The sequence below is a fragment of the Rhea pennata genome, chromosome 1 (assembly GCF_028389875.1).
Source record: "Rhea pennata isolate bPtePen1 chromosome 1, bPtePen1.pri, whole genome shotgun sequence".
Lineage (NCBI taxonomy): Eukaryota > Metazoa > Chordata > Aves > Rheiformes > Rheidae > Rhea > Rhea pennata.
Window position 1 is genome coordinate 124,265,199 of NC_084663.1, and position 25,984 is coordinate 124,291,182.

At 36.8% G+C, this 25,984-nt stretch overlaps 1 protein-coding gene across 4 annotated transcripts in view; it reads left to right on the forward strand.

The window, feature by feature from the left end:
* The window catches only part of CASK (calcium/calmodulin dependent serine protein kinase), a 215,998-nt gene extending 197,418 nt beyond the window's left edge, over positions 1–18,580 (forward strand). For all 4 annotated transcript variants that reach the window (XM_062599616.1, XM_062599625.1, XM_062599644.1 and 1 more), the window contains 6 exons: positions 864–979; positions 6,108–6,188; positions 6,279–6,359; positions 8,447–8,649; positions 10,995–11,078; positions 17,102–18,580. In XM_062599616.1, coding sequence (XP_062455600.1) covers positions 864–979; positions 6,108–6,188; positions 6,279–6,359; positions 8,447–8,649; positions 10,995–11,078; positions 17,102–17,278 — 742 coding nt within the window. In that variant the 3' untranslated portion in view covers positions 17,279–18,580. The remainder of the gene's footprint in view (positions 1–863; positions 980–6,107; positions 6,189–6,278; positions 6,360–8,446; positions 8,650–10,994; positions 11,079–17,101) is intronic.
* The last annotated feature ends 7,404 nt before the right edge of the window (positions 18,581–25,984 follow it).

The window sequence follows — 25,984 nt, forward strand, 5'->3', positions numbered from 1 at the left end:
TGTGGCATTGATTATGTTTTCATATATGCATAGCAGTAAAAGTTTCATGCAATACCAAGTGTATAGTTACACTAGAAAAATAAAAACTTATTTTAATAAACATTTGTGCATTCGGATATGCTTTAGGGAACTAGGACTGAAGGATAAATGCAAATGGTTATATGAGGATATCATATCAATTTTTCTTTTAGGTTCTAAACATTTTTTTCACTAGTACTGCTGACATGCATGTACATGCTGCAAGAATGAGTGTTAGACAGTTGTCAAGCATGAAGGTCGTTGAGCAAGCTGGGTCACTCCTCCACTTCTCCTTATTCTTGTGAAAGCCAAAAAGTAGAAAAAAATAGCACAGAGATCCATGAATGATAGGATCAATGGACAGCAGTGGCACCCATTACTGCAGGAACAGTGTGAAGCGTTTAACTCACTTCTGGCAGAAAACAGCTTGTTTAATAAACTCCCAAAGTATTTGATGGAGTTTGGACAAGTGCAAGTCCTGCACCATGAGTGTTATGGCCACTGGTATACATCACAGCAGGGAATCATGCAGTATTTCATCTTAATGGTCAATGTCAAGAGACTTCCACAGCTTGCCCTGAAATAATTCAGACCATAGTGGCCTTTCCAGGCTATGTACTCTTCCAGTCCAGACTGCTGCAAATTGGTCTACAGCCATTTTAGTTTCCCCTCCTCCCATGTTCCCATGATCTGTGAGCTTTATGATCTACCACAATCTCTCTAGCAAATAAAAATGGCAAATCTCGTTAGCAAAGTATGTCTGTAAATGAGTGTGTTCTTGTTGTACATTAAACGGCCAGATACATTTATTGCAACAAAATGTATTTTTCTACTCCGTATGTCAGGCGAGTTGCTTGTATTGCCATGGAGAAGACCAAACAGGAGCAACAGGCCAGCTGTACTTGGTTTGGAAAGAAAAAAAAGCAGTACAAAGACAAATACTTGGCAAAGCACAATGCAGGTATGAAAAAAAATGCAAGTATCTTTTAACAGGTTGAAGTTTTTGCAATCTAAGCCTTGCCATTAATTGCTCAGCTGGCACTGGTATATAGACCTAATGAGTTACTTAGGAAAAAATAAGTAAAATCTTATTTATACCAACATCAGTCTTTGCTATTTAAACATAGTACTTAACCAGTGAGAGTAAATACAAGCAAGCTGCAACAAAATAAATACATCATAACATATGCTAATACAGGATATGAATTTTGCAGTCTATAGGATTTTGTATTGTACTGTGCACTACAGAAGACTTTCCAGTAGCATCATTGTAATAAGTGTTTATAGTTATAGATTATATATGTGAAAACATCTTAAAGGGAAATTGTTCTTGAAGACTTACAACTGAGAGCAGAGTAAGACTTACTGCATGTTCAGTGTGTGATTTCATAGTTGCCAAATTGGGCAAACTGAAAGTTTTTCTCCTCACAGTAATTTATGTCTGAATCCTGAGTTTTTGAATTCTCTCTAGATTGCTGAAAAAAATAATTGTTTTAGAAAGTTTTGTAGACAGACTTTTGTAGACTAAGCAATCCTTGCTGACCAAACTTCATTAGTTTTAGTAGGAAAGAAAGAAGAACCCATTCTTCATGAGAAGAGGAATTTAGTTCATCTTGGTTTAGAATATAAAATAGCATGGAATCTGCTTTTACTGCTTTTTCATTAATATCACACACTACAGTGATAAATATTTGTGGTGGGGTCTTGAGATACTGAGATTATCAGAATTTAAAGGATGTATTTGTCCAATTATTATAATGAAAGTATTTTATATATTGTATTAATTGGGGAATAGGGGAGCTGCAATTGTGTTCTTAAACACACAAATTAGAAATATGTATTTTCACATTTTTTTATCTGTATAATCTTAGTGCAGTATCAGAGCTCATAATATCTGTTCTACAAATTTAAATTAACATAAAATTGATTTGAAATTACAATTAAGAAAGTCAAGGAATAGTAATTGTTTTTTATACTCCTTAATTCATAGTCACATTTAGGATGTTCACAGCTCATTACTCCCAAACCCATTTTGTAATGTCTGTAGTTGAGACAAATACAGATAGTTTTAACTTGTTTTCATTCTTTTGCTGATTTATCATTCTGAATGTTTTTAAAACTTTCACTTCACTGCAGTAATAATGAAACATGTTTTACCAATTATGACCATAACAAAACCTGTTGGGAATAACCTGGATTTTATGACCTAAAGTGTTTGACAGTATTGATTTTAAAGTATTTTCAGTCGTTTGCAGCATACTTTCCCAAGATAGGCTGCTCCCCTCAGTTATGCCTGTATAACTGTTTGCATGGCCCTTGCTATGAACTGGATTGAGGTTCTGCTCTGGCCAAAAATCAACCCAATGAAAAACATGGGTTCTTTTTTTTCAGAACAGATAATTTTTTAAATCCGGTTCACTGCACAGATGACTGAGCATGGCATGCTACAAAGGAATAAGCAAACAAAAGAGGATGGCCAGGGAAGGAGCAAGCAATGCACTGATCTATCTTTGTTCCTGAAGATGCTAAACAGATTAAATCCCAGTCAGAGGAGGATAATACAGACTTTTCTAGATTGACATGGGAGGAGCATTTTGGAGTAGGTTGATGGCACCTTGACTTCCACTCAATTTGCCTAAGTGTTGTTGGTCATTTTTCATCAGAGTGCAATGTTTGCCAAAAATTAGAAACATGAATATGAAAAATTATCAGAATAGGTATAAAATAAAGTAACTATTCTTTTTAGAATGCCATCTGACGCTTTTCGTTTGCCAAAAATTAGAAACATGAATATGAAAAATTATCAGAATAGGTATAAAATAAAGTAACTATTCTTTTTAGAATGCCATCTGACGCTTTCCCCTAAAAAGTCAAAAGATTAACCAAAGTAAAAGTTGGAGTCAGAATTTCTCTTAGAAATGTTTATTCATCTTAAGGTCTTTGAGGTATTGTAGGTGATGCCAGTAATGCTCCAGGGAATTAAGAAAAATGTAGGGTATTGAGAGGTTCGCTGAAATGCTCTACTGTTCACATGAGTGCATTAACTAAAGTGGTACTGAATTTAGCTTCCCCAAAATGTTGTTTCACATATGGTATCATCAGCCATAAATATGACAACACTGATTTTTGCAAGCTTTCAGTGCACCTGTCTCTGAATTAAAATTTGATCTTTTCCTCTGTTGGATCCAAAATGAGTATAATTAATTTGGATTGAGAAGTCTAATCCAGATGTCATAATCTTGATCTCACAAGAAAGTAGAATTTATTTCTCCTAAATTTTAACATATATTTTTTCATATTGTTTAGCAATATGTAATCCAGTTGCGTTCTTCTGTTACTTCTCTTAGGGATGAGATTGGACTGAGGTACTGAGAAATGAGTTAGACAAACACTTCGCACTCAGTTAAGATTTCTGTGCCTAGCTAATGATTTGAAATCTGAGATTGTGGTATGTCCATGATGTTGCTGGATCTAGAAATGAGATTATTCTGCATATCAGATATAGTTTTTGAAGCCAAGAGAAAAATGTTGCATTTACTTTTTATAAATAAGTCAATATTTTCTCTTTTACAAAAAAATATTTGTCATTACACTTTTTTCACTCCGTATTTGGCCTTAGAGTATTCTGCCCTTGAAGAGGCAATTTCACAATGTCTCAGCATTCTAAAGTCTGTTTTAAACAAAAGCCTACAGAAAAAAATAAATATTTTTCCATATTAGGTTCACTGACATTTTTACAAAAGCTCTAAAAATATATTGTACTGATATTTAGAAATATTTTTTTTATTTTACTTAAATGTTATTGCAGGACTTTATAAAAGAACACTCAAAGAGAACCTTACTAGCACTATGCTTCATATTATGCTTAAACTAATGTAAAAAATTGCCAAGTTTATTTTATAAAATATGTTTATCATTTCTTAATGTGATTTATTTGCCTTGTGTTTAGACTATTGCATGGTAAAGTTTATTTTGTGCATATACTTTTTATTTTACTAATATATTACGAGCCATATCTCAATGACCCCTGTACATTTTTCATGCTGTCTTACTCCCAATGGCCTCTGTGCATGTAAGTAACCTGTCAAGTGACAATGCCTCTTTATTTGCTTCTTACTGTTTCCTTTCAAGAACTCCTTTTCTTTATTGGCTAGTAACACCAAAACATTAACAGTTCAGTCTTTAAATGTGTCCTGTATTCCTTGTACCTTGTGCATAAGAAAAAATTAATGATGTTCCTTTTGTGTTTGAAAACCCTACAATCATTAGATGACTCCGTGTAGACTGAGACATATGTTCTCCGTGCTCCTGGTTTGTGATGAAGGCATTAATATGCATCATTTTTGTTGTGTTTTCCTATTTGTATCTAATATAATGTGGTTTTGTTCAAGAAGAATATAAAGGATTTTTTTTTTTTTTTTTTTTTGGTAACAGGAAAAGATACTTGCAGGGCTAAATGGTTAGAATTGTTGAATGTTTGTAGATCTTTAGCTCTTTCTAATATGAAATGACCTTATTAGTTATTTTAAATACTGTGAAGTTGCAAAAAGGACGGTAGGAAGAATTCCATGTCTGTAGGTGTGTGGAAGGGAAAAAAAATGACTAAATTTGCATTCCAAAACACAATGTAATATTTAGGAAATGCTGAAAGAGATTTTTTCTTCAGGCTGAAATTCAGACTCTTACAAATGGACTGGGAAGTTTTCAGGTCTGTTAGGTCAGTTGACTAGTTTTTAGTTTGACCACAGTGAAGGAGTTGTACCTTTCCTCCAGGGTAAAAAGGCTGCAGCTGAATACAAACTACCAAAAAAAGAAAGAAAGAAAGAAAAGAAAAGAAAAAGCCCCATAAAATGGGATGTATTGATTAAACACTTTATCATTTTTTATTTCTTTAACTGGGAATAAGCTGCAAAGAATGTGTGTTTTCCAGTAGGCTCTATAGTCTTAACATCCCCTGATCTTGATGGCTGAAGATTTCTGGAGCAAGTGAACTAAACTTGCCCCACTGCCTACTCAGAGCGGTTTTGGGGAGGGAGAGAGAAGGGAGGAGGAACCTAGTCTTTTCCAGAAAGATGGACAGGATGAAGCTGAGGCAAATGCACCAGTTTGGGGGCTGGAAATATTCAAAGATCCCATACATTAGATGCAGTTTCCTCTCCCTTCTTTTTACAGCAGTGACAAATACAAAACTGGAAACTCTTTGTTATTTATTATTCTTCTCACACTTGCTAATTGCTATAATCTTTAAAAATATAATTAACTGACTCCTGGCTTATTTTTTCATTAGAATTCTGCATAAATAACAAAAAAATGATGTGTTATTGGGGCACAGGGAGAAACAAGCTGATTTTAATGAACAAAACTTGATTTGACAAATGTTATATACCTTGGCAATTGACAATGGATTGCTAAGCATGATGGAATTCATATGAAATTATTGAAATTATTTCTGAAGTAATATTACAGTGGTGGAGATTCTTTTATGTAGAGCAATGTCAGCACTTTTCATTAAAACTTTTCATTCTGTCACAAGTTTTAAAAGCATGTGAATTTAACTAGCACTTGTGTTTAAAGAGAACTCTAATTACAATTAATGTGCTAGTTGTTTTGAAGAAGAAATATTGTAAAGAATTAGCCCTCTTCTTTATTTGTTCTCATAAATTTTATTCAAACACAATTATGAAAGTATGCCCTACCATTAGTGTAAATAGATGTTTCTCATATTGTATTCATGTTGGTCACTGTCTACAGATTTTTTTTTTATTTATTTAGTATTGTTATCCCTTAGGAATGCAAACATGTGAATGGCATGCCTTTTTAGCTGATTTTTGTGGTCTGCTGAATATCGCATGAAAGGACATGCAAACTATTCTGAGCATTTCAGTAGCTTTGTTACTGCTTTTAAACAGTTTTTAAATGAACATTTTTGTTAAAATTGCTTAATGAAGTGGTTTCATTTTCCTTGATATATTACTTTGTATTGTAAATCCAACACTTGTGAATTTGTTACTTTTTAGCATAATTAATTATCTCCCTTAATATGCCTTTTTCTCTTATCCCTGCGGGTTGTTTTTTTTTGTGTGTTTTAGTGTTTGATCAATTAGATCTCGTCACATATGAAGAAGTAGTAAAACTGCCAGCATTCAAAAGGAAAACACTAGTCTTACTAGGTAACTTTGAGTTATTATTCTGAACGTAACAGCTAGTTTTGAGCCTCTTTCGGTAGCAAATTTATAATTCATTTTTATGTTGTGGATTAGGTGCACATGGTGTTGGAAGAAGACACATAAAAAACACGCTCATCACAAAACACCCAGACAGATTTGCATACCCTATTCCTCGTAAGTAATGATATAAAATTTAGTACAATATTGTATGTAGTATCTTTGACAACGTACTCATTGTAGTACCATCTATGTTCAGTTGTACTGAGATGAAGCTTATGTTAAGGATGAGTGAAATGTGATAGTGCTGAATATTTTTTTTTCCTTTTTTCAGAGGGAGAGGTAGTAAATAACATCACATTGTTATGTAGTGGAAATATTCACGTTGAATATTTCGTAGTATTCACAAAGCTTCCTATTAAGCAGATTTCTCTCTTCTCCAAATCTCTGCTAATTTAGAATGAAGACTGAAACATTTTTTTATGCATTTTCTTCCTGCAAGTGCTACTCTTACTTCTACAGTTTAAAAGTTAAAACAGGAACAGCCCTGAGGTTAAAAAGTGTGTATGGTTCCCATGAAAATAAATATATACTGGATTTAGAGGAATTCTTTATTAAAGAATACCATGCCTAAAGGTTTTAAATTATTTTTCACAGCCCAGCCTTGAGGACTGGTGACATCTTAAAATAACTCCAGACATATTAAAATAACTGTTTCCAGACGTGACAATAAGGAAAAGAAAATGCAATTAGCTTTGCTGCTCACAAGTGGGTTGTTAACAAGAGCACTGGGATGCTTGCCCATGGCAGTCTCCAATACCAGTGCAGGAATTGTGTATCCTAGTAAATGATCTGTTAGATATGCACCCATTTTCCTAAAACTAAGCCTTCTGAAACAAGAGCATCTACCAGCAAAATCTGTCCACTCTATTTCAGGCTGACTTCAGAAACCCTATACCTTGCTCAGAAATGACATTGATGATCATTGTACATTAATTTAAATATTTTTATACCTTGTTAGTGCTTTACTTTAAAATTGCAGATGAGTGTTTTTTCTAAGGATTTTGTTCCTAAAAAGCATTGCTAAAAAGTATTATTTTTAAGAATGTATCTATAAATTTGTTTGGAGGGGGAAGAAGAGTTAGACTGGTTTAAGCTCCCTGGACTCACTAAGGGGTCAGATGCTTCATGGCAAGCACGAGGAAAACAGAAAGAGCTAGTCCTTTTGGAAGCATTATCCATTAAATCATCTTATCAGTAATGTGAAACTACAGAGTATATCGCTCTACTGACTATATCTAGATACTAAAATCCTGAATTAGACACTTAACAATGTGGTGCTGAAAGCATATAATGTGCATTGCACCTATGTTATCCTATATAAACAAGATTTTATGGGGATTAGGAACCCAGCTAATCTGTCCTCCATTACAAAGACCTAAAGGAAGAATAATAAATGTTTTATGATGTGCTTTTCACCTAAGCCCTCTCAGGTTGTGCTGCTGTAGGGCAGCGATATGATGAACCAGTTCTTTACGTCCTGTATCATATCTGCCAGACCTGTGTGGATGAATGAGGTATTTTAGGGCATTTAAAATAACACTTGAAACTGATGTTTAGGGACCCAAAATATTCCCTTAGGTTTGATATCTGAAACAGATAATACAAATATCTTGCATGTACTTCAAGTATTAGGGGAACCTGACCTCTCTTTCAGATGTGTCCACGTGAATGAATTTATTCTCTGCAGCTCTCAGGAATGGATTTTGACTGCATTTTCTGCATTCTTTCACAAGACCATGGAAGAAGAAGACAGTGTTTGAGATATGCTTTAGTTGGGTGTGGAGTTTGGAGGCATGCTTAATGAAGAGAGTATCTAGCTGCTGAAAGCCTGTTCTTAAAGGTCATGTGCACACCTGACAGTAGTTAATTAAAAGGGTTTTTAGGCCTGTATCACGTAGATCTGCAAAAGCAATGTATTCAGAAAGTAAGCTATTGTTAAATAACTTTCTAGTAAGAAATTTTTATATCTTGTTAGTGCTTTACTTTAAAATTGCAAATGAGTTCTTTACAATATTTACAACATTTTTATAACTTATTTTTTTTTACAACAGTCACACTCACGAGAAGAAAATCTCATAAGAATATAAAGAAAACTAGAGAAGTATTCTGACAAAATAACATTTGGGGGAGATGTAGTAGAATGACCAGCCAAAATGCCATATTTAAGCTTAATATTGCTTTTGTATTGTTTGAAATTTCAGACACAACCCGACCTCCAAAGAAGGATGAAGAGAATGGGAAAAATTACTACTTTGTATCACATGACCAAATGATGCAGGATATATCCAACAATGAATATTTGGAATATGGCAGCCATGAGGATGCAATGTATGGGACAAAACTGGAAACAATACGGAAGATCCATGAGCAGGGACTAATTGCAATACTTGATGTAGAACCTCAGGTAATTTACATAAAATCAGGACTGACCACAAATCCTTGACCCTTTTTTATTGAGGTACATCTATTTTTTTCATAGATTGCTCTCTATGTAAGTCACGCATACAACAATATGGGACAGAAGTCCCTGGAGCACCAAGGTAGTTCTGCTAGTCATCAGATTAAAAGAACATACAGCAGAAAATGTTTATAGTTCAGCTTGGTAGAGGACTGCTATTACTTGAAAATCAACTTATTTTGTAAACTTTTAATATATGAAACTTTTGTACAGTGAAATGACTCAAAATAACTGGTTGTCAATGGCTGCCAGCAGTAAGATTTTAGTATGTTGAAATTTTTCTCGTTTGATCCTGTATTATAGGGTAATCTAATTTCCTAACTGCCTCTTAGCTTCAAATCAGAAAGCCTGTGGGGTCATACACTGATAATGATGATGTTTGCAGAATGACCAGATCAATGTGGTTACTTTATAATCCTTTGTGTGTTACGGTATTACAGCTTTCTGGAAGAGGGAGGGAAGGAATTCAAGAAACATCAATAGTTTGTTCAGTCATGGTATAAAATCTTCAGTTGAAAACCCTGATACATTTTTTTTGAAACACACATGTAGTCATGACTTTCATTTCACAAGGATGTACTTATGTGTTTTGTTACTGAAATAAAAATATGAGCAAATGTGATGCTTGTGTTATTATAGCAGATTGAAGAAAATGGGAGGAAAGACAGATTGAAATAACTTTCTCTCTTGATTGAGAGAAAAAAAAATTAATTCATAAGGAAACTCTTTTCTGGAGTAACTGTTCTGTCTTGCCAACCACAAAATAGGTCTGCAGATTATCAAACACTGATCAAAATTAAAATTGTAACCAGTATTGTCTATTTAAATTTGCACCTCTCTTTCTTCTGAGTGGATTCAAGAAATTAAAATTCTTTAGTAAGAATTTCATAACAGAAATAAGATACCTGACTAAGTTATTCAGCACAATTCGTATAGTATGCTGGTGTGGTACTATTTTGAGAAAATAAAATCACACATTTAGCAGTTTTCAGGTAAAGGAGCTTTTATAGTTTAACTAGCTTGCTTCTCTTGCGCTCAGAAGCAGTGCAGTTCTCAGGTGTCATTTTAATTCTTGATTGCAATACAATTTTTTACTTGTTATGGAAATGCAAAGTCACATGCAGTGATAAGCAGTAATTTTAGTCAACACAATTTACATTTGGTAACTGCCTTCCTTGCTACACTTCTCCAATACTTCTCTAGTAAACTTATTTCTTAACTGACTTCCTCCTGCATCAGTCTCAACTCTTTTAAGGCCGTGGACATATCCCTCGTTGTTTTACACTGTTAACCTGTTTTTAGTATGGTATTTTTAGTTTTGTGGGTTTCCTTGACTTTCACAGATGGAGTTTATCTCTTTGTTTGGAGGAGCTTGCATTGGCAGTATCTCTAGGGTTTCAAGCAGCAGATATGAATACCCTTTTAGCTTGGGAACAGGATGGGTTTAAAAAATAAATAAATAAAATAGCTAAAAAAGGGGGGAAAAAGAAACGTACTTTGGAGAGGACAGGAAGCAGAAGGAGGAAAAAAATGAAAAGGGGCTCTTAGCAGTCTTTTTCTTTATATTATCCAGGCATTTGAGTTCAGCTGAGGTATGTTTACTTGATATCCTACACTTCAGTCTGGCTTGGATCTGGAGTAAAGTTTCACTTATGGTAGCTCTTTGCGTCACTCATTAAATTATGAGCTGAGTCATCTTACAATGAGAAATCTCGTTCCTTTTGCAGAGATTTGGTTCAGAGGAGCTCTGTTCTGCATTTACTGCATTAGTGCTATGTTCAGTACCCTTCATGCTTTTTAAAAGCTTTGTACCTCTCATTTCACAATATTTTTGTTCAAGAAAAATAATAGTAAAAACAAGCAGAATGAGTTGGACTAGAAAAAATGATACTCTAAGCAACATTTATTCTAAATAGTTCTTTTTTCCCCACAATTTATGGTGTCACTGTGATTTTTCTTTTTTTAACTAGTATTAACTATTCAGTTTTCATATAAACAGAAGTCTGTACTGTCTGTGGGAAGAACCTCTGAAAACGCTAGAGCCTTAACTGTCTTGAAAACTCTTAATAATCACTTTAATGACGAATGTACAACTTGAACCCCCCAAAATCAGAATGATACTAAAAGTGAAGTGTTTGCATTGTGAAGTACATGACTTCAGATCAGTTGAAAATAAATACTAGCTTTTATAAATCATGTTTTTTTTTTTTTTAATCTTTTGCCCTTCTGACTAAGCTTGTTAATTGGGGATTCTTTTAAAGTATCTGATTTATTTTTTTTTTTTAACCTAGGCGCTGAAGGTACTGAGAACTGCAGAGTTTGCTCCTTTTGTTGTTTTTATTGCTGCACCTACAATTACCCCGGGCATTAATGAGGTAAGACATATTACAACCTAATGTGTTACCAGAGACAGAATTAAGGATGGGATTCCAATGTGCAGATAAGACTTCTCAATTGTTTCTTTGTTTGTAAATAGAGAGTCAGAAGGAAAGTTGCATAACAACATTATGAACCTGACTGAGATGTGTTTGTCATTTAATGACTGTTTTTTCTGATTCAAAATATGAGCTTCAAATTGGAGGATATATGTTAAAAATATGTATTGTTTTATTTCAGTCTCTACTCTAGCCAAAGGATCCATTTTCAAATCTTTGACAAATAATTAACACAAGTTACTCAGTTGTGAGTTGCAATGCTAACACCAGATTACAGCTGGCCTGAGCTTAAGAAATGAGTGTGCATGACTGTGCTGTTGTTCCACTTTTATGTTGAAATATTTTTTTCTGTACAGCACATATATATCAGGAATAGACTTACTAATTTCAAAGACTGTTCTCTAAGAACTAGAAGTAAGCTTTGACCAGAGGGGTAGTTCCTTATGGAATAACGTTAAGTATTCATGCAGATCCACATCCTGAATTTCCACAGGCCCCCATCTCCTACTTAGTTTTTATAGAGCATCCATTGATTTCAAGCAGTTCAAGATTCAGGTCACATCAGTGCAAATGATATTTATCCAAAAACTTCATCTGCTCATCTTGTTTTGAACCCTGCTACTGAGGTATTTAATTAATTGAATTTGACCCTGAACCTATTCCAAATCTCCCTGATGTTTCATTGATCATGAGAGGGGGGGAAAAAAGTCATTGGTCTCTAGAGCCTGTCTGTTTCTGTAGAAACTTAGTCATACCATGACAAATATGAAACCATGACATCACTGCAGAGGCTTGCAGGAAGATAAGGAATAGGTTGGGCTTCTACTTAAACACAGATACCCTAAAGGATTCTGCCTTAATAATTCTAACTATTCCAGTAGTTCACTCTTGCTAATGGGAGTGGTTCTCTCTAGCTTGCTTCTGGACCTGCACTGGCCATGGCACTTGCCAGATCCTTCAAGGAGTCACTTCAGCTCAGTTTTAAAGCAGCTCACAAAGGATCTGATGAGCACCAGCGCCACAGCAGGCAGCAAAAGTGCATAGCCAGAAATAGAGATGGGAGAGGGAAGAAGGATCTTTTCACTTCCATTAAGTTATGTCGTTTCACTGTGTCCTAGGAACCAGTGCCCCAACTGTATTCTAATCCCAAAATTTTGTATTCTAGAACCCTATATTGAATTTGCCTTTGTGCACTGCGTCACTTAAAAAGAAAAACAGTCATTAGACAACCATTCTGCTTACAGCAGCGCTAAATAAGCCCAGGTTTTCCCTAGAATTATGTAGTTGCTTGTGCGTGTTAATCCATACCTGTATCTCAACTCCCAAAGAATCTTAACATTGGCCTTACCTATCTGCCAGTGGTACTTGCCTTTTAATCTTCCAATTGTAGAATAGAATACAGAGAAATCTGGCATAGTCAATATAAGGGAGAAAATGTTCTCCACGGTACACTGAGGAGAGAAATATACCTTTTTTAGTACTGGTGGGAGATGTTTATTCATGTCAAAGCATATTAGCAAAATAAAGAAGTATTACATTCTAAATATTTGGGTTCATGCTTTCAGACTATGTCATCTTATTTTTTTTAAAGTTTAGTGCTTAAAGTCTCTGGGCACACAGGGATTCACTCGGGCATATAGGCAGCTGAACATGGGTCACACATATAAATCATCCTAATTTATGAATCAATTAAACTGAAAGAAAGGACAGGGCAGAAATAGCAGTAGCAAGAGACCTTACCTCAATCCAGTGTCCTGTTTTCCAAGATTTACTGTACTGCATGAAGAGAGAAGCAAATTATGTCTGTGTATTAGCAGCTTGTGAGACAGCAAACATGAATCTAGAGTGCATGTTTCATATTTTTCATTCATTCTTCCTTTTTGAAAGCTTCATATGCATAATAAATATCCCTTTCTGTTTATCCTGTTATCCGACTTTATTTTACAAGCACCTTATGAAAGCACTTCTGTAAATGACTGTCCTTTCCCTCTCATGTTTTTTCTTGAATTTCATCTTTGCTTTTCTTTTCGTTTTCCTGCACTCGTACTAATTGTACATAGCTGCCAAAATGGTGCAGAAAATTGCCTGTAAGTACCAGCTAGGAGCTAAAGTAGTCCTGGTTATTTTAGTAGTTTTAGAATGTAGATATGCTTGTTCTCATTCAACATTACTTTCATTATTGAATAAAAATTTAATGTAAGACTTTAGACATCTGTGCTAAAATATATGTAATAAGGACTATTTCCTAGTAAAAATGAGCTAGAGAGTAAAATTCCTGCTCTTAGGACTGTACATCTGGGCTTCATGGTAACAGCAGCGCAAAGGCCTGATCTTAAAAATATTTTTCTTGAAACAATTTAGCCTGTCATAAAGCAAAAAGAATATTCCAATATACACAGTAGGATCACATTGTAGGAGTTAGGAGACAAAATATTTTGCTTTCTGGTTTAATATCGCAATGCATTATGAGCAGTTCTGCTGAGGACAAAACCAGCTGAAGTCATATTGGAAATCTCCCATGGTCTACCTACCTGTCTCACTGCAAAGAAAACTTAAATCAGTTTATCAGTGTGGTAAAGCAGAGAGAAAAGAAGGCACGCTAGGAAACCCAGGAGTAGTTCCTCTGTCTCTCAGATGTTTTTTCTCCCCACACCCCCACATCCCTTGGCCAGTCAGCGAAACAGAGGAGCTGAAGGCTCCACTTTCGTGATTTAGATCTTCCCTGAGCCATGTGTAGCTTCTTCTCCCTTTTAGCTGTGCTTCCTCCCTTCCTGTAGCCATGCAGTAGAAAGGATTTTTCTTACGATGTTTGCAGTGTTTAAATCAAGCTGTTTAAATCAAGGAGAATTTTTTGCTGTTGGAGCAAAATTGTCAAAGGCTTGATGGCATCTTAATACTTTGCTCGCAATCTTATACGGGAACATTAGTCCTTTGTGCCTTAGCTGTCGTAACTGGCAGCTATTGTCCAAGATATTTTAAGGCAAAAAAAAAAAAAAAAAAGAAGAAGAAGACGACGAAGAGAGACCTGTCAAAGATAGAAGAGCCTGAAGATTTCACTAATGATCACTATGCATATAGGAGAAATTTCATGTAGTAATGTTTCCTCCTTTCTGCCCCAGCTATGGTGGAGGAAGAAAGAAGATCAGCAAAGTGAACATAATTTTAGTTATATGGAAGAAAGGTCTGTTCCAAATAATGGACATTCTGCAACTAAATAGACATATAAAATCTATTACATGAGAGCTGAGGGGAGGAGAAAAGACAGATATTCTGCTCTCAAATGTGAAATTAAAAAGTGGCCATTCATTTGTCTATCTTCAGTTATCTGAATATTTTGATAAATATCTTATTTCTTAACACTAACAAAAGCGTGAATTCTAGAGAATATTCTCTAGGCGACTATTCTGCATTCTTCGCTATTCAAGATTTAATTAAGGAATTTTTAAAAATTAGAAAGAACTTACTACTGCCTAACTTTTGAGGAAATGTTAGCTTCACAGATGCATTTCAGCATTTAATAGTTACACTTAGAAAAACCTCTAAGCTAAGTCCAGCATTGTTCAGAATCTACAAAAAGATATTCTGTCGCAAACATAGGTAAAATTTGGCCCCAGAATAAAACAAAGACCAAGAACTAATCTGCCTTCTTTCTACAGAATTTTTAGAACTTTGAGTTTGTTTGAGAACTGCTGCTATGGCCTATCCCAGATGTATTACTGCCTCTAAGAGTATGGGACAGAAATAATGTTTTATGTTTGCAACAGGCTAGGAAATTTAGATATTCTAAAATGCAACCCACTTAGAACCTAGTAAACTGGGAGCAAGTCAGGAAAATATTAAAATCTAAGAAATTTTTGAAACTCTTAGTTTTGTGACATCTAAGATAGCAAGCTAAATATTAATATTTAAAGGGATTTTTCCTCCCATTTTTTTTTTTACCTACCCATTGTTTTTTTAAGCTGAGATAGATTTTTCAGATTCCTATTCTATCAATCACAGTGAGACAGATGCTTTAACGAGAAAAGTTCGTATTCACACATGTTGTAGGTAAAAATGACACTGGAAAATATGAATAGCGATTAGAGCTACATATGAGTGAAGAGTTCTGAGCCTTCATGTTTTTTTTCAGGCAGTGTTAGTCTTGTGCCACAAGATTGAAAGTCATTTAAAGGTACAAAATGGTTTTACTAAAACAGGCTTAAAAAAATAAAATTAATTTTAATGAGATGTTTAAAGCACTGTAAGTATTTTACTTGACAAATATGATTTTTTTAATAGATTAATTTAAACAGAAAAGATCAAATGACATAAACTATTGTCTATCTTTGGAAATCCCTGAAAAGTTGCCAGTTCACTTTGTCTAGGTATTTAACTTAAAGGTGCGATACCATTTAAAATATTCCGCAGAAATATTTAATACTAATATTCATCCGTATTGATCAATTGGAGAATAGCATAAAACAAATTTGAATCCACCGATATTTTCTATAGAAGCCCCAAGCATTGCTGCAGTTGCATGTTGTTCCATAAAAGGAACATCCCCTATGCATAAGTTCATGCGAAGAGTATTTGTGTGACTTAGTTTAAATGGAATTTTGGTTATTATCAAAAGAAGGTGATATTTCCTCTACATTTGGGGTTGCAGCTTCAGGAAACCAGCAGAACCGTAACTTTGATGCAGAACTTCTCCTCAGGAAGTGGTTGGTTTCATCATATAGGGAAGGAGAACTGTCTCAGCTCAGGTTATTCCCTTCAGAGGACCTGAAAGCCACCAGTCCACATCTGCTTGTCAGTGTAATTACAAATGCTCGGAAAGTTAACCGAAGGGTTTCTTATTATTAAGCAGATAAAATTCTATTCCTAAAATTAATTTCATGCGAAAAGGGCTGTAGACACCATTTCTGTGCTTTCTGCAGCCTAATGCTCTTACTATAATCAGGAAGCGCAACCTTGTTGTCTGAACGAGTAGGATAACCCTAAATGCTACGGAGCAGCAATTCTGTTCATATGCAGTTTGCCCCATATCCACCCTAAACCAGGTGGGAAGGGAGAGAATTATTTACTTTCCTCTGGCTATTTCAAAATTCCTGAAAGCAGCAATCTGCAGACTATAGCAAATGATCTTTTATATTTCTAAGGGAATTTGCAAGAGGAGAATTCAAAGTCATACTTCTGTATTGCTGCAGGACCCTAGAAACAAGCTTTCTGCAATCGCTATCCAGCAAAGCGCGTCGCTGTAGCGTTGCTGGCAGTAGGGAATCGGGCAGAGCCCCCACCAGAGAGGATGCGCGCGGTTCCGTAGGGAAGCGCGCGCAGAACCGTGAGAGTACGGAGCTGACTGCCGCTTTCCTGGAGCTGGGACGGTACGGCGCACGATGAAATGCTAGAAAGGGCGTGATCTGAAACGGGAACTGCGGTGGAACGAGAGGGAGGTTCCTTAACAGTAAATGATGTTAAAGGAAGTAAACCCGAAAGACTGATGTTGAACAGTAAAACGTTACCAGAAGCGGGAACAGCTGATACTTGATAGTATACCCCAGCCTGCTCGCAGGGTTCTTACCCGGGTTTAGGCCGAACGGCTTGTGTTCGTGCACTTTGTATGTTATATTCATATGTGGGCTCTCTTGCTCCGTGTCTGTGCTGCTTTTCTAAGCTTTCCTCCCGTGCCTTGCCTTTCTAATCCGAGATGAGAGTTTTGTCCCAAGTCCTGCCAGTTAACAAATTGTGTTTGAATGTGAGTTTCGAGGCAGAAATTGCGCTATTTCTTCCTTGTATTTTCCGCAGAGTTACGTAGGGGTTCTAAATCATTCCGGCGTACTTAAAATTTATTTTATTTATTTATTTATTTTACCAGTTTTATTCTCTGTAAGCAGCAGCTAGGAAACTGCGGCAGCGCGAAAGGATCCAACTTACCTCTCCCGTTTTCTTTTTCTTTTTTTTTTTTTTTTCTGATCGTCGAATAGGACGAATCTCTTCAGCGCCTGCAAAAGGAGTCTGAGATCTTGCAGAGAACGTACGCGCACTACTTTGATCTAACCATTATCAACAATGAGATCGATGAAACAATCAGGCACCTGGAGGAAGCCATTGAGCTTGTTTGCACGGCATCGCAGTGGGTTCCCGTCTCCTGGGTCTATTAGGCCGGGCAGCAGATCGCTATCGGGGTGGGGGGGGGGAGAAGGGGGGGAGAAAAAGAAAAGAAAAAAAGATCTCACCGTTACCGGGAACCACCTCATCCATGGAAAAACCTCTTCGTTACTGACCTCGTGTCAACAGGTCTGGGCCCCTAGAGACTACCTAGATGTAGTGTGACCTAAATTTATAATTATTGTCATGTCCTAATAGATAGGAGGAGGAAAAAAGGAAAAAGAAAAAAAAAAGAAAAAGAATTTAAACGCTAATTTAAAGAGACAGTATCTTTTTTTTAATCATTTCTCCTAAACTTTAATAAACTGTATCTTTAAATATATGTGTTATTCAGTCCTTTGGAATGTTATATTTTTGGAAATCATAGCTTTTTATTTCAAAGGCCCCTGAAAACTGCACAAAATAGATGCTGCTTTCTATAATCTATTTTAATAGTAATAATAATATGATTCTGTTACCTTAACTTGGGGGTGGAACACTACATTCTTTTTAGAGTCTGATTTTATGGATCTGAATACTTTGCTCTCCTTTATTTATTTGAAATAATTAGTCTAGCAGTTACAAAACAAACTCCTAAATTTTAAAGGCCTTTCTTTGCTCTTTTTTTTTTTTTTTAGAATAGTATTTTTAAGTATTTTTCTGTTAACATCCAGGTAATGTGATACTGTCTCTTTGAAGAACTCTGTAAAACTTTTAGAAATTTGAAATTGGGTCTTGACTCTTAATGCATGTGGACAGTCGCAAGCGTTCATGCCGTTGGTGTATCTGTGTTGAAAAAACTGTAATCTACAGCAAAGTACATTCCGTTCATGGGAAAACGTACCCAAGGGAATAAAGTAAAATATTATTCTGACTAAGTTGTAAACCTATGCACATCCCTTGCATTTTGGGCAACTTTATAAAAAAATGATTTTTATTAATAATAATAATCATGTAGTGAAATGTGTTTGTAATTTTGTCTCAATTTAATTTGTTGTAAGGTGGGAGGGGGCAATTACTGGTTTCACCATTTCAGATCTGTGTTGTCTGAGAGTATTAACGTTTTAATTAAGTTTAAGCAAAGAAATGCTGATTTTTAATATGTATGTAATTGTTTAAAGATGCACACATTTTAAAAGAAAATAATGTGCAATGAAGAAACCAGTTCAGGCATTGCGATAAACTGACTATTCCAAAAGACTCATCTACAACAGCCCTGTAAATTCCTTTAAAAATGGTAATTGACTCTACAGTCTGACCAATTTTTTTTTTATTTTATTTTAAATATACTTCCTTTTATGTGTTCAACAATTAAACGCTTTTGGGTCCTTCATTTCATCACAGATTTATTCAGGGAGTTTCAAGAACAAATCGGTGACTATATAGTCAGAAAATGTTCTCCCTGTTAAACCTTTATCATAGAGTGCATAGGTTGTTACTTCTCTCCTGCCTCCTCCTCCTCCAGATGAGGTGATCTAACCTCTATTCTTCCTGTCAAATCCATAGGAAAAATCTAGGTCCAACTACGCTTCCAGGACAGCCAAATCAGACAACTTTTTTATTCTGCGAAGCAATCGCAACGCAGCTCCCAGCCGGTAGTACGGAAGGGAGCTGGAGCCAAAGCTTTGCCCGAGGTACAGAACTCTCTGATGCTACGAGGGGAATCGCTGCCTGACCAAGTCCCACAACAAGAGTCTTAGCCCAGCCCCTTGACCTCAGAATTTGTGGAGTACTGGCAACGAAAATAATGAGAAATTACCTTGTATAGGCCAAGCATAAAGAAGCCAGTGAATAAGAAAGAACCTATCAGATATTAATAGTAGCTGCTCCTCTGTTCTGGATTTAGCCCCTTTAAAAGGGGGTAGGTACAAACTGTTAACTATATAGTGAGTAACAGGTATTTTTTCAAGTACTAGTGTTGTGTCATTTTAGTTCCGGATGAATCTTAGCAGGTGTTCTTGTAGATCAGATCTTGTTGCAATGGTAGTATTAAACACTAGCTGAGCTCATCAAAGTGACAAGTCAATTCACTCTCAAAACTACCTCTTTTTCCCAGTAAAGCACAAAGATGAGAAGACCTACCGAAAACCAAGCAGTGGAGTGTTTCTGATGTTAGAAATACAAACTTCTTCTCTGGTAAGCCTTGGTATCTGGTTTCAGTGACACATTGTGCATCTCAAATGTTCATGGCATTAAACAGGTAAAGTAGTTTTGATAACTAGGGTCTAGCCCACCATACACGGTCTGACTACACACTTTTGACTCTGTTAATGTGAATTTCTTGAAGATTCTGTATATTCAGCCTGTAAGGAAAGAAAACTCATAGGCCCATGAGGGTGCTTCTGCCTTATGTAGATGAAACTAGGTAGTGATTTAATATAACTAATATGCTTTTCTTCTCTAAGTGGAGTTATTCATTCTGTTAATATTACACGGTTAGAAACTCTGACTTGGAGAGTTTTGGGTCTTATATTCTCACTGCATAACCTTTTATTAAGAGACAAAACCATAAAGCACATCAGTTAGTGTACTGTTCTGCCTCCTTTTTACCATAGACTGTTTCCCTTGTAAGAACCTTAGGTAGCAAAAAATTTACTTAGAATCCAGCTAAGCTTTTAAAACAACTAAACCGTACAGCCCAGTTAATTCTGTGAACCAGTTGCAGCACAATTCCATAATCTATAGAGCAAACCCAGAATTCCTTAGCCTGCCTGATCCATACCTCCCCTAACGCCTGCCCAAACACTTCTGATCCATCTGTGTTATTTGTATGGTATATAGAGCACAAAAAGCTCCCGTAAATTGAACTGGAAGTTTCCCCTGCGTGGGGAAGACTCATGGAGGTGCAGAGCTATTGTAACAATTTTTTTAGCAGTTTCCAATTGGAGAAGAGTCCTCCTAGTACTATAAATATCACTGCATAATTTAGAGCACTTCTTGGATTTCTCTAAATTTATGCTGAATGTGACCTCAGAAGTGGCCCTGGGTTTGGGAAGAAACAAACATTTCTGTTTGCCCCTTTTATACTTTATTTTTGTACAGGGGCTCATAGATTTGTAAAGAAAACTTGATCTTATCAGTATGCTGCCTCTCAGTCTGACTGCCTGTGATTTCAAAGTGTTAAATCGGTCCAATAAATGTTCATTAACCTCTGCTTCCATTTATTTAATAAAAGTACACTAGGTTATTCAATGTCTCAGAGTGATAAGATTATTGTATTGAAATGGTCACCTAGTTTAGACAATCCTGGCCACTGTCATGCAACTCATTTAAAAAGCATGCAATTATTGAAAGTCAGAAGGACGTTTTTGAGCTCATCGCCAAAATTGAATTTGTCCGTGTATTTTAGCATTTTGTATTTGATTTGGGTCAAGAAAGATGCTGTACCACCATCCTCTAGACAAAAACATCACTACCTACTTTAGAAAGTGAGTTGTTACCAAGGCTACTAGACTGATTTTGAAAGGGTGGTTTAGGAGATGAGACTTAACAGCCTGAGCAGCACTGAATTGGAGTGTATATTTTAAGAACTGGGTAGTAGAGCCATTAGAAAAAAGTTAATCCATAGACTAACTTCAGTATTTGTTCCATTTTTATTCTTTGCTCAAAGAAAATTATTTCAGAATATTACTATTACTTGTATGAATATTTGGGAATATTGCTAAAGCTAACATTGCTTTTTGCAAGTGTAAATAGAAATATTTGATACCAGCAGTTCTGGTCCTGTTCTGTTTCACTGATTGGTCCTCGATATCTTTAACAAAGGCAATTGGAACTCAATTTCAGGTCTTAAAATACTCAGTAGAAGAGATTTTCTAAAAACCACAAGAAAATTACATTTCTAGATGGACTTAAGTGACAGTCAGCTATTTATGTACATTAAAGGGACAGAGTCTTAGCTAAAGGAGAGATCACAAAAAAACATCTTTATTTAAGGCATATTCATTTTCTTAATAAGCCACTCAAACTCATTTCTGTACTACTAGGTACAGAAACAAGGTAAGAGATAACCCAGAACTCTCACCAAGGAAACTGCTTCAAATTACATCAAATACTTATTAACTAAGGTATCTTTGCACAGCAATAGCTCACCATAGTCAAACAACGCCAAAGTAACTTCTTCCAAATGGTTTACGCCTTACGTGCCTACTATGAGGATGACTGTACAAGCTTTTTAGTTAGCGCAGGGTGTATTTTTTCTAACACTACAGAAATAAATGCTAAGCAAATTCCATCATTCAATATTTACCATACTTTTTTCACCTATCGATAAGTGCTGTTAGCACATTCAACAGTAATTTTTACTTTCTTCCATGTAAGTGATTCAGAAAGAGTGAGATGCAATCTTCCGCTCCAATCCTGTGAAAGCTGTACTGAAACTTTTGACTTCTTACGATTTAGCCTGGGAGTTAAAGGCTTTTAAAGCCTCTTTCCCAAACCTGTATATTACATAAATGTTCAATTCTTATCTGGGAAGTATGTCTCAGCAGTAAACTCAGTAAAGATTTAGCAAGTTAGCGAGCTAATTGCAAGCAACTTTTATGTAGTCTTAACCTTCTCTTTCTAGGAAAAAAAATACAAAGGAGTGGGTGTCTGTGTGCGTGTGTCGATGTACTTTGCTGTATCTCTTGGTAGCAACTGGCACGGGAAGATCAGTAACAAGCAAATTAAATTTGGGAACACCTCTATCATATGTCCTTATGACTAATATCTACCTTGAACTTGTTTTTGTGTTATGAAAGAGACTTGAATTAGTAGCATATTTCCTACTGTATCCTCAAAACAGTTCATGATGAGTATTAGCAAGGTAAAGCAATTGCAGATTGCTTGATCAGTAGCACAGCTAATTTTTCCATCCCCATAAAGGAAATACGCATGGGGAAGGGAGGAAGTTGCTTGTGTTTTTGACTGTAGCTCATCTTAAAGCTGAAACACGAGTCTTTTTCTCTGATGCCAGCCAGCCAGCCAGGTGGAGTCTTTGCTATCAGTTTTTTACAAAATGGTTGTGGTAGTGCAGCAAGTCTTGTAAATAGTGGGGATAACATGTTGACTGTGCTGAATACCACAATTGTGGACCAGGGAATATATCACAAGCATGACTGGATTTTAAAAGACAGCCGAGCAGGGGGAACTCCATGGCCTTAACCCGTGCCTAGACCTGCTCTTGGACTAATCTGTTGAATGTATGAGAATAAATTTCAAAGGACATGAAATAGCAAAATTGTCTTATACTGGGGCCCGTGTTTGTGTAACTGAGGGGTGGGGAATGGCATCACACTTGGAAACTTGATTTTTAGGAATGTTTTCCTAACAGTTTGCAAACCTATCTTTCCCCTCTATATTATTTTGAATGCCTGTTCAAAAGCTCTTTGAATGATTTTGTCCGTATTAACCAACGGGAGATGAGAAAGACCAAGTTACTGATAAATAGTTTGGTAGAATATTTTAATCAACTGTAAAAACTATAAACTGCAGCAATTTTGCAGCACATAATATTAAGTACTAAAGAGTTCATCCTAGGCTTACCCAGAAATTAAGTTTTTTAAAAGTCTTTTCCAAACTCAGCCCTATTTCACTAAATTCATCAGTTTAGATGTTTAAGCATGTCCTTACTGTCCTATACCCATTTCTGTTTACCAAGGTGAATAGAACAAAAGCAACAGCTCTGTGTCAAAAACATAGATCAGTAAAAACTGATGTAATAAATCAGTAAAGACTTCTAAAGTTATCCGGCAGGCAAAAGAGAATAAATTCCACAGTATTATTTTATATTGATTATGAAAACTTTCAAAATAGGCTTTTTTCACGTTTAAAGTTAGAAAAAATACATACACTGAAACTCTGTACAACATAAAAAGCAAGATTTGCCTCAAAAACTCACAAGTAATCTGGTCGTGGTGGTCTCCTAAAGTAAAATATTTTGTTTTTCACTGTTGGCTATCAAAATAAGCATTTCAGTGCAGCCTTTAGAGTATTTGTGAAGTTTTATGAGAGAAAGTGGGGAGAGATCCTACCTCCGTATCTCTGCTGCTTCTGGGAAAACAGCTTGCTTGTTTTAGCAGCTTGAACGTGTTCCGCTGCCGGGGTCTGCGTCTGAAGGGGTTTAGTGCTGGCAGAGAGAGAGTAATGCAGTCTGGCAGTCTGAGGGTACCGCTTTAGCCACATTATGTTGTTACAATTTGTGATTTTAAATTAGCAAGACTTCAGGCACAGCACAAAAACCTTCAGCTTTCTCGTGTGTTACTTGATTCAGTGTTTTCCTACTGCTGGTCGATTGGAGTACTCTGTCAGTGCGATATTAATCCATTCGAAGCCGTGAAAAGACTCCCAGTAATTTCAAGCAGCTTTGGTTTTGGTTCTAGCTTTGTGTTTTCAGCATACTTACCTGGTTTTGATCCTTGAAACAATTAAGTTGAAAGCTGGAGATCGGTGGAGGTGTTGCTCTTCACTTTCTCATTCCTGCCCTCTGTCGCGTTTTTGCAGCAGGCGGGTTGCTTTGAAAGCTCTGGTGTCCAGTGCGTAGTCTTATGCTAGAAAGGGTCTTTTGAGACTAACCACAGTGACTGGAGCCTCCCTACCTGAGTCTCATGAACTGTGTTCTTGACTGCGGGGAGAAATCAGGCATGAGGGAAGGATACCACAGTTCAGAGAAGTCCGACAGGCTCTCAGGGTCGAGAGTCGGGGATGGTGGCTGCTGCCCTCTGGAAGAGGGTCTGGCCTTGGCCGGGGCAGACAAATCTTAACAGCTTCTGTGCAGGGAAGTTTGTGTTCCCTGGGGATATCTTTTGGGGAAACCCGCATGGCTGAGAGCAGAGCCTCCCCCTAAGACTGGTCGCAAGGCTGCTGGAGCAGAGAAGAGCACTGAGAATTTTGGCCTCCAGCAACGGTCGGTGGTAAGTGGTTAGGGGCAGCGCTGTATTCCAACAAAAGCGCAAAACTTCCAGAGCTACAGAAAATGCTCTGCTAAAATAAAATTAAGCGTCTGTTTGGATATCAGAGATTAGAAACAAGGTGATTGTAAATTACAGATTCAATCTATAGAGCAAGGCAGAGTTTAAACCAAAACCAATTCTCAGGTTTTTTTGCCTTTTAGCGTTTGACACTCCTTGAATCTTACTTAAATAGTCTGCGTGCTCGCTTGAAGAGTTCATACCCAACCAGACTTAGCTTCATATTTTATCTGTTGGTAGAAATTATACAGTACAATTAAACCAACAAAGCGAAAGGTAGGTTGCCTGCAGAGAAAATAAAACGCAGTGGGTCAGTGGAGCAGCAGACTCGGGAATCGTGAGAGCTGGCATCTGTGTTCGCCTCCCCTATTCATCTGCTGGGCTGCATGGGGTAAGTCACTTCACCTTTCTCTGCCTGCATTTCCTTTCCTGTCTTGTCACTCGTTATCTGTTTAGATTATAAGCTAAGGGCATGAGGAACTGACACTCACTGTGTTTGTAGAGTATCAAGCATAGGAAAGGCTGCTGGGCAGCACAGGATAGCAGCAACAGCAATTCCTCCAGTACTAAAAGCTGACCATTAGGCTGAACACTGGTGATGAGACATTCGCGGGCAGGCATGCCCCAAATAGAGAGTGACTTAAGGTGTGGCAGGAATTTTTATGCCTTCGCAGTAACATTCACTGCTCCATCCAGCGTGGGTTTAGGTAGCTGCTGTAGAGACAGGCGTATTTCATAGAGTGGTAACTGAAAATAGTTGGTGGTCTCTTTTCCTCATTTGCTTTCTCAGAGAGGATTTGAACAATATCAGCCGGCTGGATTAGATCTAAACAAATCAATAGGCAAATACCGCAGTCCTGATGGACAGGAGGACGGGGATGCAAAATTGCTCTCTGTGTTTCACTGGCCAGGTGTGTCCTGAGCTGGCCCTTGGGTGTCACAGTGTCCAAAACTCTGAGTCACTTACAATGGTTGTCTGCAGGGCCTGGGGACCCCCCAACAGACAAGCCTTACGCAGAGAATAGGGGAACCCAGCTCGGCTGTTTATAAACTCACAACTAAAAGGAAGAAAGTGCAAGAGCCCTCTGAACCAAAGTAGACCTCCACGTCCCCTCTGACGAACAGTCGTGCTGCCCAGTGGCACAGAGTAGAGCTGTTTCAGCCTCTAAAACCAAGCTTAAATCCAATTAGTATTTGTGGCCAGTTGTATCCCATGCTGCGCGTGGTCTGTGCAGCGTTACTTAATTGGCTTGCTAACAACCACGTTCACGAGACAAAGTTTGCAACTCTAACAAGATTTACCATCTTCTAGGTCTCTCCTTCGGAACGAAGCCAGTCGTCTCAGCCTTGGCTAGTGAGAAATCTTAGTCCTGTAACTAATCTCATTTACATCTGTCACAAAGCTTTTTCTGCTGTGTCTTTTCCTAGGGGCCAAGACCTAAGCTGAACATACTCCAGATGAGGACATACTACTAAAAGGCATGATAGTTTACTGTATTATAATTTGGTATTTTTCCTGTCCCAGTCTCTATCACTTACTGTTTTGTTTGGCTTGTGACAGTTGTTTTACCTGCTGCTTGCAGCAATTCTCAGGTCTTTCTTTCCTCAAGAGCCTAGTTATGCCTATGAACAGTTTGTGTTGTGTCTTCCAAGATGTATTACCTTACATTTGTCAACAACTATTTTGGGCCATAATGCCCCAAATTACCTGTCTTTCAGGTAATTTGGAATTCATCCAAGCCTACTTATGGCCTTCCTGGCCTAAAGAAA